Below are 14,474 nucleotides of genomic sequence, written 5' to 3' on the forward strand. Positions count from 1 at the left end.
CACATTGCCGTCTCAGTAAAACCATTTTATTTCAAGCTTCGCGCTACAGTTCTGAATCCGGACAAGACCGTTTCAAGTTCTCGCAAGAGCAAGCAGTCAAATTAAGGTACTTACACGAGTTAGAGTCTAATACATTTTATTGGTCCAACATCGATGGGGCGATCTCGCATCGAAATTTTCAGAGGACCGCGTAACCTTCCAACGACGACCGCCGTACGAGCAGCGGATAAACTTATTTCGTGCCTTAGGTTGCCCTCACCACGTCCTCTACTTCTTGATTCTTGGTTGGTAGCTTTAGCGGCTGCAGGTCCGAGAAATTGCATCTTGACCCGCTTTCTCGTATGTCGCATGTGACGTCTCACTTTCCGCCGTAGACACTTGTCGGATCTACATACGTTGAACCATTTGCGCGAGACAAGCGCGGCGCTCTGCAGGGACGAGGGATCCAATTTTCGAAGTATCAAGTGCGAAACCTCCAGTGGTAGTTCGGAAATGATATCTACCTTACTTGGCACGAACAAACCAACGACGCGTAGTAGAGATCTAAAAAACTCCATGTTGCTTCTACTGTTGCGCGAGCACGACTGACGGTCTGGCTAAGAGTGGAGGCTTATATATGTGCTGTTCGTCACGGTGCACTGCGAGTTCCGGTTCCGGTTCCGGGTGAGAGTGCTGGTCAGGCAGAATCGATGGTATGTGCATGTATTTTCACTTACATCAGGTTCACATTATTGTTGGGAATATGATACATTTACACTGTACATGTGAATGTGTGTGTAAGCGTCAGAGTACGTCCGGGTCTTGGTTGAGACAAAAGACAAGAGCCAGTCGTTAGAAGTATCTGGAAGAGTCGGTTGTCAACAAGCGTGCGTGCAAGTAGGATTTTGAGGTCTTAAGAGTATAAGATATATGTATAACAGTTGTGTGCTAAATAAAGGGAATTATTTGTATTTCCGAATCCATTCTATATCTTTTCATGGTAGCAGAGCGTGGTTCATAATTTTGTAAGTTATTTTAGTGCGTTTTTTTCAATATTGCGAGTTAGTTCGTGTGAATTCTCAGTAAGGAAAGAAACGTTCAAAGGTTACAAAGAGGAAACATACACTTCGAGCACGTAGGAACGCTTGAGTAAGAGATAAGGAATCATTTAAAATGGAGAGATCGGAAATCATGATACCTATTTTCGATGGTGAGGATTACGGTATGTGGAAGCAAAGAATAACGATGCTTCTCAGATGTAAAGAATGCGAGATTGTCACAACTAGGGTGAAGACAGAAACAGACAATGAAGACTGGGACAAAAAGGATCTGAAGGCAATAAATATAATTTATAATGCCGTCACAAATAGACAATTGGAATATATTAGAGAAGAAAAAACGGCATATGGGATGGTAAAAAAGTTTGATAAAGTGTACTTGAAAGCGTCGACGGCACTACAGATCGTATGCAGAAGGAGATAGGAAAAGATAAGACTTGAGAAATACACTGATTCAGCAACGTTCTTTAGCGATTTCGAAAAATTAATAAACGAATTAAAATGTGCGGGTGCACAAGTGAGTGAGAGGGAAAAACTAAATTACATGCTGAATACGTTACCCGAAGAATACAACTACATAGCGGATATAGTAGATGCATTGAAAGCAGAAAATCAAACGGTAGCGTATGTAAAAAATAAAATTGAAATAGCGGAGAAGAAAAATAAGTCCAATCGAGGAGAAATGCAAACCAACGCCTTTTCTGCAAAAAAGGAAGGATGCTTCAGACGTGGAAGAGTAGGACATTTTGCGAGAGAGTGTCAAAATGGCGTCGAAGCGGGAAGCAGTAACAGTTTTTGGCGTGGGTCAACACGTGGTCGCAGCAGAGGAAGAGGAAACAAAGGAAATACGAGCAGGCGACGTGGAAATTTCCATCGTCAATCAACAACCGGCACGAGCGAGCATGGTAACTCAAGATCGGGCACATTGATAGCAACGGCGCACGCATCACACAGCGGCGAGGCGAACGAGATAAGTAATAATGAAGTAATGTGGCTATTCGATAGCGGTTGCACAGATCACATAATTAACAGCGTAAATTATTTCGATAAATGTATTGACCTTAAAGAACCGGTAAATATATATTTAGGCGATAATAGATCGATAACGGCAACAAAAGTAGGGAATGTTATAAGATATTTTGAAGCATTTGGAAAGAAAATGAAATAAATATGAATAACGTTTTTTACGCGAAAGAAGTGTCCGCAAACTTGATTAGTTTAGGCAAGCTAACAGATAATAATAACACGGTTATTTCAAAAGGAAATATTGCAAAAGTAATAGTTGAGGACAATAAGCTTACAGCGGTAGCGGTTAAAGAAAAGGGAACATATAGAATGAAAAGTATATTGAAAGGGAAGGAGCACTTAGCAAAGAGCGCCGAACGTAGTGGTATGAGCAAAAAGGAAAGATGGCATAGGATGTTAGGACACGTAAATTTTAAATATTTAAGTATTTTGGGTAAAGAGCAGCTAGTTACTGTATACCGAATGAAATTGAGAAGGAATTTTTGAAATGTACGGTGTGCATAGAAAGTAAAATGCACAATTTACCATTCAAAAATAATCAAACCAAGGCTAGGGAGATAATGGAAATTATTCATACGGACGTGTGCGGTCCCTTTAAGACTTCCGGATTCAATGAAGAGAAATATTTCATCCCATTTATCGATGATTATAGCAAAATAGCTAGAGTTTATTGTATAAAATCAAAGGGTGAGGTCTTTGATAGTTTCGTACAGTTTGTAAATGAAGCCGAATATTTGACGGGCAAGAAGTTAAAAATATTGAGATGTGATAATGGAAAAGAGTATTTGAATAATCGAATTTATAAATTTGCTAGGGATAAAGGTATCAGAATTAATAATTGCCCAACCTACGTACATGAGTTAAATGGGACAGCGGAAAGGTATAATAGAACAGTTATGGACATGGCGCGTTGCTTGTTAGCGGAAGCGAAAGTACATAAAAGGTACTGACCGGAAATAGTTTGTACAGCGGTATACTTGAAAAATCGAATACTGGCAAATACTATAGAGAGAGAGACACCTTTTGAAATATTCTTCGGGAGAAAACCAAGTGTTGAAAATCTACATCTATATGGAAGTAAAGTTTTTGTAAGAAGACCAGAACGAAAAAGAGTTTCTAAATGGGATAAGAAGGCAGATATGGGAATTTTGTTACGATATAGTGAAGTAGGTTACAGAGTCTTATTAGGTGGGAAAATAACAATAGCGAGACATGTAGAGGTCATAGGAACAGACACAAAATGTATCGGCTTTGTGGAAAATTCATTCGATAAAGATAACGATGACATTGTGGATAATGATTCATTGGTAAACATGAATAAGGAAGAGTTAGAAAGTAGGGAAGATGAAAATGATAACAGTCTTGAAAGCATAAACATCCCTAGAGGATCTACACGTAATAAGAGAACTCCAGTAAGATATCCAGAAAAAGAAAACATTAGTGAAATCCATGCAAATTATTGTAGAGTAGATATCCCTTGTACATTTGAGGAGGCGATTTGTTGCGAAGATAGTGAAGATTGGAAACAAGCTATGGATAAGGAAATGGAATGACTTTATAAGAATAAAACTGGGAAATTGTTAGAAAGGGTAAAAGGCAAAGTCGTATTAGATGTAAAATGGGTTTACACGAGAAAATCAGATGACAGGTATAAGACTGGATTAGTGGTAAGAGGATTCCAACAGAGAAACATAGCTGATGACATATACTCCCCAGTAGCGAGTAATCAGACCTTTAAGATGTAGCGGTACTTGTCGACAAAAGTCATCATGGTTTTTGCCCAGCAAATCCGCTACACAAGAAACCGTGTTTACTCAAACACGAGCTAATTATAGATATATCGACCTTAGGCGGTTCCGATCATTAGGCCAAATCCGTCGTTTTTGCCGTGACCATAGGCTCGTGAGTCAGCTACCCAAAAAACCAACAATTGTAAACAGGTCGCGAGCTCGGCGTCCGTTGGGACGTTTCGAGAACATTCTCGAAATTCAAATCCCAACGCCTGTCGTCAACTCCGGCGAATATAAATATAGCGGACAGGATAGCGACGCATTCTTAGTTACCGAGAGATTCGAGCAGCGACAATTAACCGATACTTCTATGCGCCCATCGAATAACGACCGCGAAACGAAACAGCAAGTATATTGTACGACTAGTGTCAGCATCGGGTATATTCTAATAAACTACGTAATTAGGTATATTCCGGTGTTTGTGTGAATTAATCGACACCTTATCACCTCAACTGGTGACCCCGACGTGATTTTTTTTGTGTAAGAGGTGACAGTGATAGACTAGTCGCGGTGTGAACAGTATTGTCCGCAAATCACACTATGGAAAAGGAGAGCAAACCAATTCCAGCCGGTGCTTCGTTCCGCGTGCCGCCATTTATGCCTACGAAGACCGGGATCTGGTTTTCGATCATAGAGAAGTATTTCGGCGTAGCCGGCATTAGCCACGATGACGAAAAAGCCTTAGCTCTCATGGGATTCCTCGACCCACCATACCTCGCAAAGATAGAGGATACCGTGACCAACCTCCCCGCCATCGGCCAGTACGAGAAACTGGAGAGAGAGCTAATCCGCGTCCTGACAGAATCGGACAGCGCCAAGGTTGAAAGGTTAGTTGAACGCGAAGAGATGGGCGACAGAAAGCCCTCACAGTTTTACAATGACCTAAAGAAACTAGCCAGCCCGCTCGCGTTCGACGAGTTCATTCTAAACCTGTGGGGGAACCGCCTCCCAGACCGTATCAGGGAATTCCTGGCCGCAGTTGACGATACGAGCATAGAAAAGCTGAACAGTACAGCGGATAGAATCGGCGAGGCGTACGATCGCCACGGTCACCGCGCGCATAGGGTGGGCACAATCTCCGAGCCACCGGCATCGCATGCAGACGAAAACGACACGCTGGCCGCCGAAGTCGGCAGGCTGAGGGAGGAAATTAAGGCTTTAAAAATCGGTGGGTATCGTCGACCGCGAAGACGCTCGAACTCCCTTACTCGATGCCGTCGCCGTTCCCGTTCGCGAGACAACCCGCGTCAGGACGGAATTTGTTTTTATCACGCGAGATTCGGCGATCGCGCCACAAAATGCACCGTCCCGTGTAAGTGGAAGACGGGAAACGACCCTAGCCGTCCGTAAAAGCGGCGGACGACGACGGCTTGTGATCACGCCGCACCTTCATCGTGGATCAGAGAACGAAAACCTCGTTCTTAGTGGACACCGGGGCCGACATCAGCGTTTATCCCCGAAGCAGGCTATCCAGGGACGTGAAAAAAGCAGCGTACGAATTATTCGCTGCCAATGGGACGCCCATCGCAACGTACGGCACCTTGGCGATGGAGCTGAACGTATCCCTCAGACGTGCCTTCAAATGGCACTTCACGATCGCCGACGTGCAAACCCCCATCATCGGCCTGGACTTCCTGAGCCATTACGGGTTGCTTGTGGACACAAGAAAAAGACGTCTTCTTGACACAACAACCCAGCTAACGACCCGGGGACACGCCGCCAATTGCGAACAACTCATGATTAAGACCGTAAAGGGGGATTCGGTCTATCATCAACTGTTGGCAAAATATCCAGATCTAACGCGCCCACCGGCATTTGGGCGAGAGAAAATACGGCACGGCGTGGAGCACCACAGAGAAACCACACCAAGCCCACCCGTGTACTGCAAACCCCGTCGGCTCGCACCAGACCGGCTCAAACAAGTCAAGGCGGAATTTGCAACGCTGATTGAACAAGGAGTCATGCGCCCATCGAAGAGTTCCTGGGCATCTCCGCTACACGTCGTCCTAAAGAAGGATGGAAGTCTTCGACCCTGCGGTGACTACAGGGCGCTGAACGCCCGCACTGTTCCCGACAGGTACTCTCCACCGCACATAAGACTTCGCGCAGCAGCTACACGGTAGGAAAATTTTCTCAAAAGTTGACTTAGTGCGCGCCTACCATCAAATTCCAATCGCGCCTCGGGACATTAAAAAAACAGCAATCGCGACACCATTCGGCCTTTTCGAGGCAACCAATATGATGTTTCGGCTTCGAAACGCCGCGCAAACGTGTCAACGTTTCATCGATGAAACCACGCGTGGCTTAGATTTCGTATACGTGTACATCGATAATTTCCTGGTAGTTTCGGAAACCGAGGAACAGCACCGCGAGCACTTGCGGATTTTCTTCGAACGTCTAAATCATTACGGCGTTGTAATCAACCTAGCAAAGTGCGAGTTAGGCGTCGATGAGATAGCCTTCCGAGGCCATACGGTAAACGCGCAGGCTATAAAACCGCTCGCTTATCGAGTAAAAGCCGTAACTGAAGCACCGCTCCCCGCGTACATCAAAGCTCTCCGTAGGTACCTCGGTATGATTAACTTTTATCGACGTTTCATACCGGGGGCAGCCAAAATCTTGCAACCCCTCAACGATTTGCTGCGAGGGGCGAAAAAGGGCAACATGCCCATTACCTGGTCGGAGGACGCCAAAACGAGCTTTAGCGAATCGAAACGCGCCCTAGCTAACGCTACGATGTTAGCACATCCTATACCTGGCGCGCCCATCAGCCTCGCTGTAGACGCGTCCGACTTTGCAATAGGAGCGGTGTTGCAGCAACGTGCGAACAACACTTGGCAACCGTTGGGTTTCTTAACTAAACCCTTAAACGCCGCGCAGCGAAAATATAGCGCGTATGATCGCGAATTGCTCGCTATGTACACCGCGGTCAAACGATTTAGACACGCAGTAGAGGGGAGAAATTTCATTATCTTCACTGACCATAAACCCCTCACTTACGCGTTCGGTCAATATCCCGACAAGTGTTCGCCGAGACAGTTCCGGCTGCTAGATTATATCGGTCAGTTCACGACCGATATAAGGCATTTAAAAGGGCTAAACAATAATGTTGCCGACGCCCTATCGCGCATCGAAGCTATAGGAAAATCCGTGGATCACAAAACCCTCGCCGCCGCGCAAGAAAACGATGAAGAACTCCGCAACATCGTTAACTCCGGTACATCCGCGTTACAGCTTAAGAAAATTCGTTTTCCGGATTACGACGCGGAAATATACTGTGACGTGTCAAGCGGCATCGTACGACCGTACGTACCGAAATCCTTGCGGTGCGACGTATTTAATGCACTCCACGGACTTTCTCACCCAGGAATTCGCGCAACTCAGAAATTAGTAAAATCGCGTTTTGTTTGGACTGCGTTAAACAAAGATTACCAAACATGGACACGGCAATGCATCCCCTGCCAGCAATGTAAAATAACGCGACACGTATCGACGCCGTCCGGAACATTCGATAGAGCTCGCAGGACGATTCGAGCATATACATTTAGACATTATCGTTATGCAGTACTCTCAAGGCTGCCGATATTGTCTAACATGTATCGATCGTTTTTCACGTTGGCCCGAAGCGATTCCTATACCGGATATGGAAGCAACGACCGTTGCCTCGGCTCTTCTTTCCACATGGATAGCGCGTTTTGGCGGCCCAGCAAAAATAACAACCGATCAAGGACGCCAATTCGAATCCAATCTCTTCAGAGAACTATGCCGGATGCTCGGCATTAAGCATTTGCTTACCACAGCCTATCATCCCGCGTCCAACGGGATGGTAGAGCGCTTCCACCGGCAGCTTAAAGCCGCAATCAAATGCCACAATACGAGCAACTGGGTCGAAAGCCTTCCCATAGTTCTTCTAGGCATTAGAACCGCTATCAAGGAAGATCTGGGCGCAACGGCAGCCGAAATGATCTATGGTACGGGCATACGATTGCCAGCGGAATTTTTCGTACCAGCAAAACAACAGGCCAACGCGGAATTCGCAAACCGTCTGCGAGAGCGAATGAGCGAGATCAGACCTCTGCCAATTTCACAACACGCCGAGAAGACGACATTCATGTTCCGCGATTTAAAAACGTCGCCGTATGTGTTCGTTCGTCACGATGCAATCGGAGGCCCTCTGCAACCGCCGTACGATGGCCCCTATCAAGTGATACAGCGTGGGAAAAAACCTTTAACATACGTGTGAAGGATAAAGGCGTAAAAGTCTCCGTAGACCGTCTAAAACCCGCCTTCATCGTGTCGGAAGATATTGAGCACCTAGAAAGGAATGCACAAGCCCACGACGTATTTGTACCTAGGAAAATCTTCCGATCGCAAAGCAGCGAGCAAGCGCAACAAAGCGACGGAGACGCAAGAGCGCATTACACCACGCGTTCGGGCCGGAAAGTTCGTTTTCCCGACCGCTTTCAAGCGGGTTTGAATTAAGCGGTTAGCAAGGGCACCCCCGCTATCATAAATAAGCTAATATAAAAGAAGAACGTTAACACTGTCAGGGGGGTACTGTAGCGGTACTTGTCGACAAACGTCATCATGGTTTTTGCCCAGCAAATCCGCTACACAAGAAACCGTGCTTACTCAAACACGAGCTAATTATAGATATATCGACCTTAGGCGGTTCCGATCATTAGGCCAAATCCGTCGTCTTTGCCGTGACCATAGGCTCGTGAGTCAGCTACCCAAAAACCAACAATTGTAAACAGGTCGCGAGCTCGGCGCCCGTTGGGACATTTCGAGAACATTCTCGAAATTCAAATCCCAACGCCTGTCGTCAACACCGGCGGATATAAATATAGCGGACAGGGTAGCGACGCATTCTTAGTTACAGAGAGATTCGAGCAGCGACAATTAACCGATACTTCTTTGCGCCGATCGATTAGCGACCGCGAAACGAAACAGCAAGTATATTGTACGACTAGTGTAAGCATCGGGTATATTCTAATAAACTACGTAGTTAGGTATATTCCGGTGTTTGTGTGAATTAATCGACACCTTATCACCTCAAGATATTGCTATCATATTGTTGTCAAAATGGATTAATTATTGAGCAAATGGATGTAGAAACTGCCTTTTTATATGGTGAAGTAACCTCGGAGGTATATGTAAATCAACCAGAGGGATATGCGGACGGAACGAATAGAGTTTGTAAACTATCGAAAGCGCTGTATGGGTTAAAAGAAAGTCCAAGGGACTGGTATGAGTGTTTTGATAAGTATGTGACGAGATTAGGTTTTAAGAAGAATAACATAGAGTTGTGCCTATATGCACATGGAGAGGGAGAAAATGTTGTTTATTTACTAATGTATGTAGAAGATTTGCCAATTAGTAGTAAAAATAAAAGGAAGATACAAAGGGTAAAGAAGTTATTAACTAATAGATTTGAAATGAAAGATTTAGGTGAAGTCAAAGAATAGAGAGGATATTGGCTACAAAAATTTAATTGGCGCATTGTTGTATATTAGTGTAAATACCATACCCGATATAAGTTATAGTGTGAATTATTTGAGTAGATTTCAAGATTGTTGTAATGAGACACATTTTAAATATGCTTTGTGAATATTGAAATATTTGTACCGGACTAGAGATTTGAGATTAGATTATAAAAGGAATGAAAAATATGATAGATTGTTATGTGGACGCTGATTGGGCAGGAGATCATTTAGATAGGAAATCGACTTCTGGATATGTAATTAGATTGTATGGAAATGTAATTGGTTGGAAGTCTAAAAAACAAAGGTATGTGACAAAAGCCTCGACGTATGCAGAGTATGTAGCTCTACCGGAAGCGGTGAGTGAATTAATGTCTATTAGGGAAATTATGAAAATCTTCAATGTAAATCTAGACGATAACCCTGTAAAAATTTATGAGGATAACTCTGGAGTGATAAGTATAGCAAAGCACGGAAATTTTACGAAAAATTCTAAACATATTGAAGTTCATTACCACTACGTTCACGAATGCTTAAAGGAGAACAAGATAAACATACTTAAAGTAAGTACAGACGAAAATACTGCGGATACTTTTACGAAGGCACTGTGTAGAGAGAAATTCGAAAGGTTTAGGTCATGGATGAATGTAAACTAAGAGAAATGTAAATAAATAAGTGTTAAAGTTTCTGTTATGTAATTCGTCAAAGCATGTAAATACAATTAAGTGTACAGTATAAATGTAAGGAGGCGTGTTGGGAACATGATACATTTAAACTGTACATGTAAATGTGCGTGTAAGCGTCAGAGGACGTCCAGGCCTTAGTTGGGACAAAAGACAAGAGTCTGTCGTTAGAAGTATCAGGAAGAGTCGGTTGACAACAAGCGTGCGTGCTAGTAGGATTTTGCGGTCTTAAGAGTATAAGATATATGTATAACAGTTGTGTGCTAAATAAAGGGAATTATTTGTATTTCCGAATCCATTCTATACCTTTTCAATTATGATTAGAGTTAGAGGCGCGAAACGGATCTTCATTTGGTTTAGACGTTGAAGTTATGCAATAGAGCAGATATTTACTAGTGTAAATTTGATTGATATATAATTTGACAAGTAGTCGTGGTAATTAGGTACTCGAGAAGCGAATGACAATGATCCTGGGTTCAATAACAAAGCCGCGGTCAACGGGATAACAGAATTCGTTTTCATCCTGATTCCAAGTTGTACCATACTTCCTTATCTGCGGTATAGGTAGGACTGAGCAAACTCTTTGTCAAAACATAGAATATCCACCGAGTGTTAAGGCTCTTTGTAACTGGCTAATGTGACCTCACGAGAGAATGATTTTCCGGCACGATGATGCTGCAGAGGAAAACTATGATGGGTGTGTCTAAGGGCACCAGAACATCGGATACGTGGAGAAATGACTTCGCTCGGAAAGAGATTGAAAGTGACGTTACCGTTAATTGGACAATTTCCATGTTGATGGTTAGAGAAGGATGCTAGTAGCCCTTGAGGGAACGTTGCTAGTGTAACGTAAATCACATCAGAGACCAGGACACACACACACACCACGGGCAGGATGGTGTCCCGGTCGGCATACTTCGCACCCGATGGACCGACGAGAGGAACACATGGCGACCTTGGCAACAATGTATATTGGCGGAGTACCTGAGGATTCATTTATGGCCCAACGGTCCTTCCACCAAATGTTCCAGAAGCGTAGCAACGGTCACGTACGCCTACAGGGTAGTGGGGATAATGAGAGAACAGATGACCGAAAGTAAAAAGATTGTAGGGACTCACTCTCGTACGATCACGGCTAGAGTTCGGAAGTGTCTTATACTTGTATAAACCAAGTGAAAATAATGTCTTCTTCTTCCTTATAAAATTTCTCTTTATTTTTACGTGACATTTTGGCGATCCTGCCAGGATCCATCAACTTCAAGAAAACGAAATTACGCATTTCGGGCTACAGTCAACTTTGAAGATTGAGGATCAGCGGACCACTGTAACAGAGCAGACACTTTCGACTTTTCGACAAAGGAACACCGCAACGGAACCTTTCCTACGGGTTAAACGATCAAGGTGAGCAAGCCCTGGATTCTTTTGTCAAATACAGATCGAGAACAGACAGCACAATTAGTATAACAATGGCAACGCCACGAGAAGACAGAACCGGAACTGTTAGCGCCGCTTTAACTAACAGCGGAATAGACCCAACAGATAAAGCTTTGCTTGATGCAATGCAGAAGCAGAATGAGAGACTGACCCAACAAATGAGTATGCTTACACTGCGTATGGATGAAGTTGTAGCAAAAACAAAAACGGGAAATGTATCGGAGGCCAGTTCCCTAATAACCGTAGACGAAGTAACCCACACCGCTAAAGATCTATCGGTCCTTCGAGAACCTCGCCCATTACTTCAAACACCACCTCAACCATCCTGGGAAAGGACTTTTCCTGAACAATATACGCAACCAGAGCTAAAAGCTGAGAGTGCATTAAAATGCATTCCGATATTAAACGGAGAGGATGATATAGACGTGGAGGATTTTATTCATGAAATACAAGAAGTAAGAATGATGTGTAGCGAACCAACACTATTACTTAAAATGATTAAAATAGAGAAGATTTAGGAAAAGCCGCAATGGCAATCCGCAATATTCGTATTACCGAATTCGAATCTCTGTACGAAGCATTGAGACGTAATGTAGCTGCGCAAGTATCAGTGAGAGAACAACAGGACGAATTAAGAGGAATGAGGCAAGGATTAACCGAGAGCGTGCAAAACTATAACATCAGATTTCGAAGCGTTTTTAACAAACTCCAACACAGCATTACCAACGAGTATAGAGACGAACTAACTCGACGGGTGATGAACGAGCAACTATACATGGACTCTGTGACCGACTATGTAAGAGGCCTTCGTCCAGAAATAGGGCAGGCGCTAATGGCTAATCTCCCCCCAAATCTCATCGAAGCAGAAAAGAAAGCAATGAATATGGAAAGATACTTTTGCGAGCACAGCTCTCGCAGACAGATGACGCGACAGACAACCGCCCCGCCATTTTATCGTAACCAGGCTTCTCATCCAGTAGACAATCGCTTCGCTATTACAAGTAACACAAATAATAAAACTCCACTCACACAAAATACTCTACCAAGAACGAACAATTTTACGAAGTTTGGGAACAGACCATTAAGCGAAAGGACGCAAGCGAAATGTCCCAAATGCAATCGATTGGGACACCTTCCCAATCAATGCCAAAATTTTCGGATACCGCCTCAAAGAAAAGCCCCTCCAGGAATAAACCACGTTCAAGAACAATCGGAATTAACAATGCTACCTCAGGAAGATTACCCACAATACTATTACAATTACCAGGACGACCAGGATTGCGATTTCTCGTTGACTCCGGGGCAGGAATCAACTTGCTTAAACAAAGATGCTACCCAGGAAAGACAACAATACCAGACACAAAGAAATTCTCCATGGGACATTCCGAATACGAATCTAATTCCAAAGTCAAGTTGAATTTGTTCGACAAAAAGATAGACTTCTCTTTAATAGATGACGATTTCCCAATTATAGAAGATGGCATATTAGGCTTACCCGGTTTGAATCAATATCGATTCGATCTCTCCAACGAAACATTGAAATTAGATAACAACACCCTTCTGCTGCAACAAGAATCAACCCTTGCACCAGGAGAAACCATTCAAAAAATTATATACCTCGAAGGGAAGCCAACGCCAGTGTGCTTTATAAATGGTGGTAAGTCTTCAATTCAAGTTTCTAACATTATCGAAAATACAAATACCATAGATCAAATCCAAAAATTGAAATCTTCGATTCGACTATCGCACATAGAAAAACCTCTCAGAGAACCTGTAGAAAAGATTCTTCTCTATTACATGGATGTATTTAATTTAGACAGCGAAACATTACCGTGTACATCTCTTGCTAAACATTCCATTACATTTAAAGAAGATAAAATCATCAACGTAAAATCCTACCGTCCTCCCGAACACCATAAAATCGAAATAAACAAACAAATGACGGAAATGTTAGACAGAAAGATTATAGAACCCTCCGACTCTCCCTATAACTCTCCCGTCTGGGTCGTTCCAAAGAAAATCGACGCGTCGGGGAAACAAAAGTGGCGAATAGTGATTGACTTTCGGAAGTTAAACGAATTAACGGACCAAGACGCATATCCATTACCCGACATTGACGATATACTATCGCAACTAGGGAACGCAAAATATTTCTCCGCTTTAGACTTATCCTCGGCATTCCACCAAATACCCATGGATGAGAATTGGAGGAAGTACACTGCATTTAGCACACCACAAGGGCACTTCCACTATAACAGAATGCCATTCGGGCTAAAGAACGCACCCGCTACCTTTCAAAGAATGATGGACACCGCGTTAAGAGGTTTAATTAATAATCATTGTTTCGTCTATCTCGATGATATCATTATATTCGGGCAATCGATAGAGGAACATAATAAAAACCTAGCCATTATACTCCAAAGACTCAGGGAAGTAGGTCTAAAAGTACAACCGGATAAATGTGAATTCCTAAAACCCGAATTGGAATATTTAGGACACTTAGTGACAGCAAACGGAGTAAAACCTAACCCTGAAAAGATAGACGCAGTAAAGAACTTCAAACTACCCAAAAATCCTACGGATGTAAAATCGTTCCTTGGGTTAGCCGGATGCTATAGAAAATTTATTAAGAATTTCTCGAAAATTGCCAAACCGTTAACGGAACTAACTAAGAAAGACATACAATTCCACTGGACTGACAAAACACAACTTAGCTTTGATACATTAAAAGAAAGACTATGCCAAGCACCAGTACTAAAATACCCCGACTATACGAAAACATTTACGTTAACAACGGACGCCAGTAATGAAGGTCTAGGAGCCATCCTTTCACAAGACGGACACCCTTGTTGCTTCATTTCAAGGACATTAAACCCCCCTGAACGAAATTATACTACGACGGAAAAAGAATTATTGGCCATCGTTTGGGCAGTTAGAAGATTTAGGCAATATTTACTAGGCCGCAAATTCAAAATTCAAACAGACCACCAAGCCCTTAAATGGCTGCACAACTGCAAGGAC

General features: G+C 43.3%; 1 protein-coding gene across 1 annotated transcript; it reads left to right on the forward strand.

The window, feature by feature from the left end:
* Window positions 1-11,520: 11,520 nt before the first annotated feature.
* Window positions 11,521-12,345, forward strand: LOC126927274 (uncharacterized). Its single transcript, XM_050743521.1, has 2 exons — window positions 11,521-11,908; window positions 11,972-12,345. Exons 1-2 carry the CDS (start codon window positions 11,579-11,581, stop codon window positions 12,035-12,037), a joined length of 396 nt encoding a protein of 131 aa, XP_050599478.1. The 5' UTR covers window positions 11,521-11,578; the 3' UTR covers window positions 12,038-12,345.
* The last annotated feature ends 2,129 nt before the right edge of the window (window positions 12,346-14,474 follow it).

This window comes from Bombus affinis, unplaced genomic scaffold, assembly GCF_024516045.1.
Source record: "Bombus affinis isolate iyBomAffi1 unplaced genomic scaffold, iyBomAffi1.2 ctg00000081.1, whole genome shotgun sequence".
Lineage (NCBI taxonomy): Eukaryota > Metazoa > Arthropoda > Insecta > Hymenoptera > Apidae > Bombus > Bombus affinis.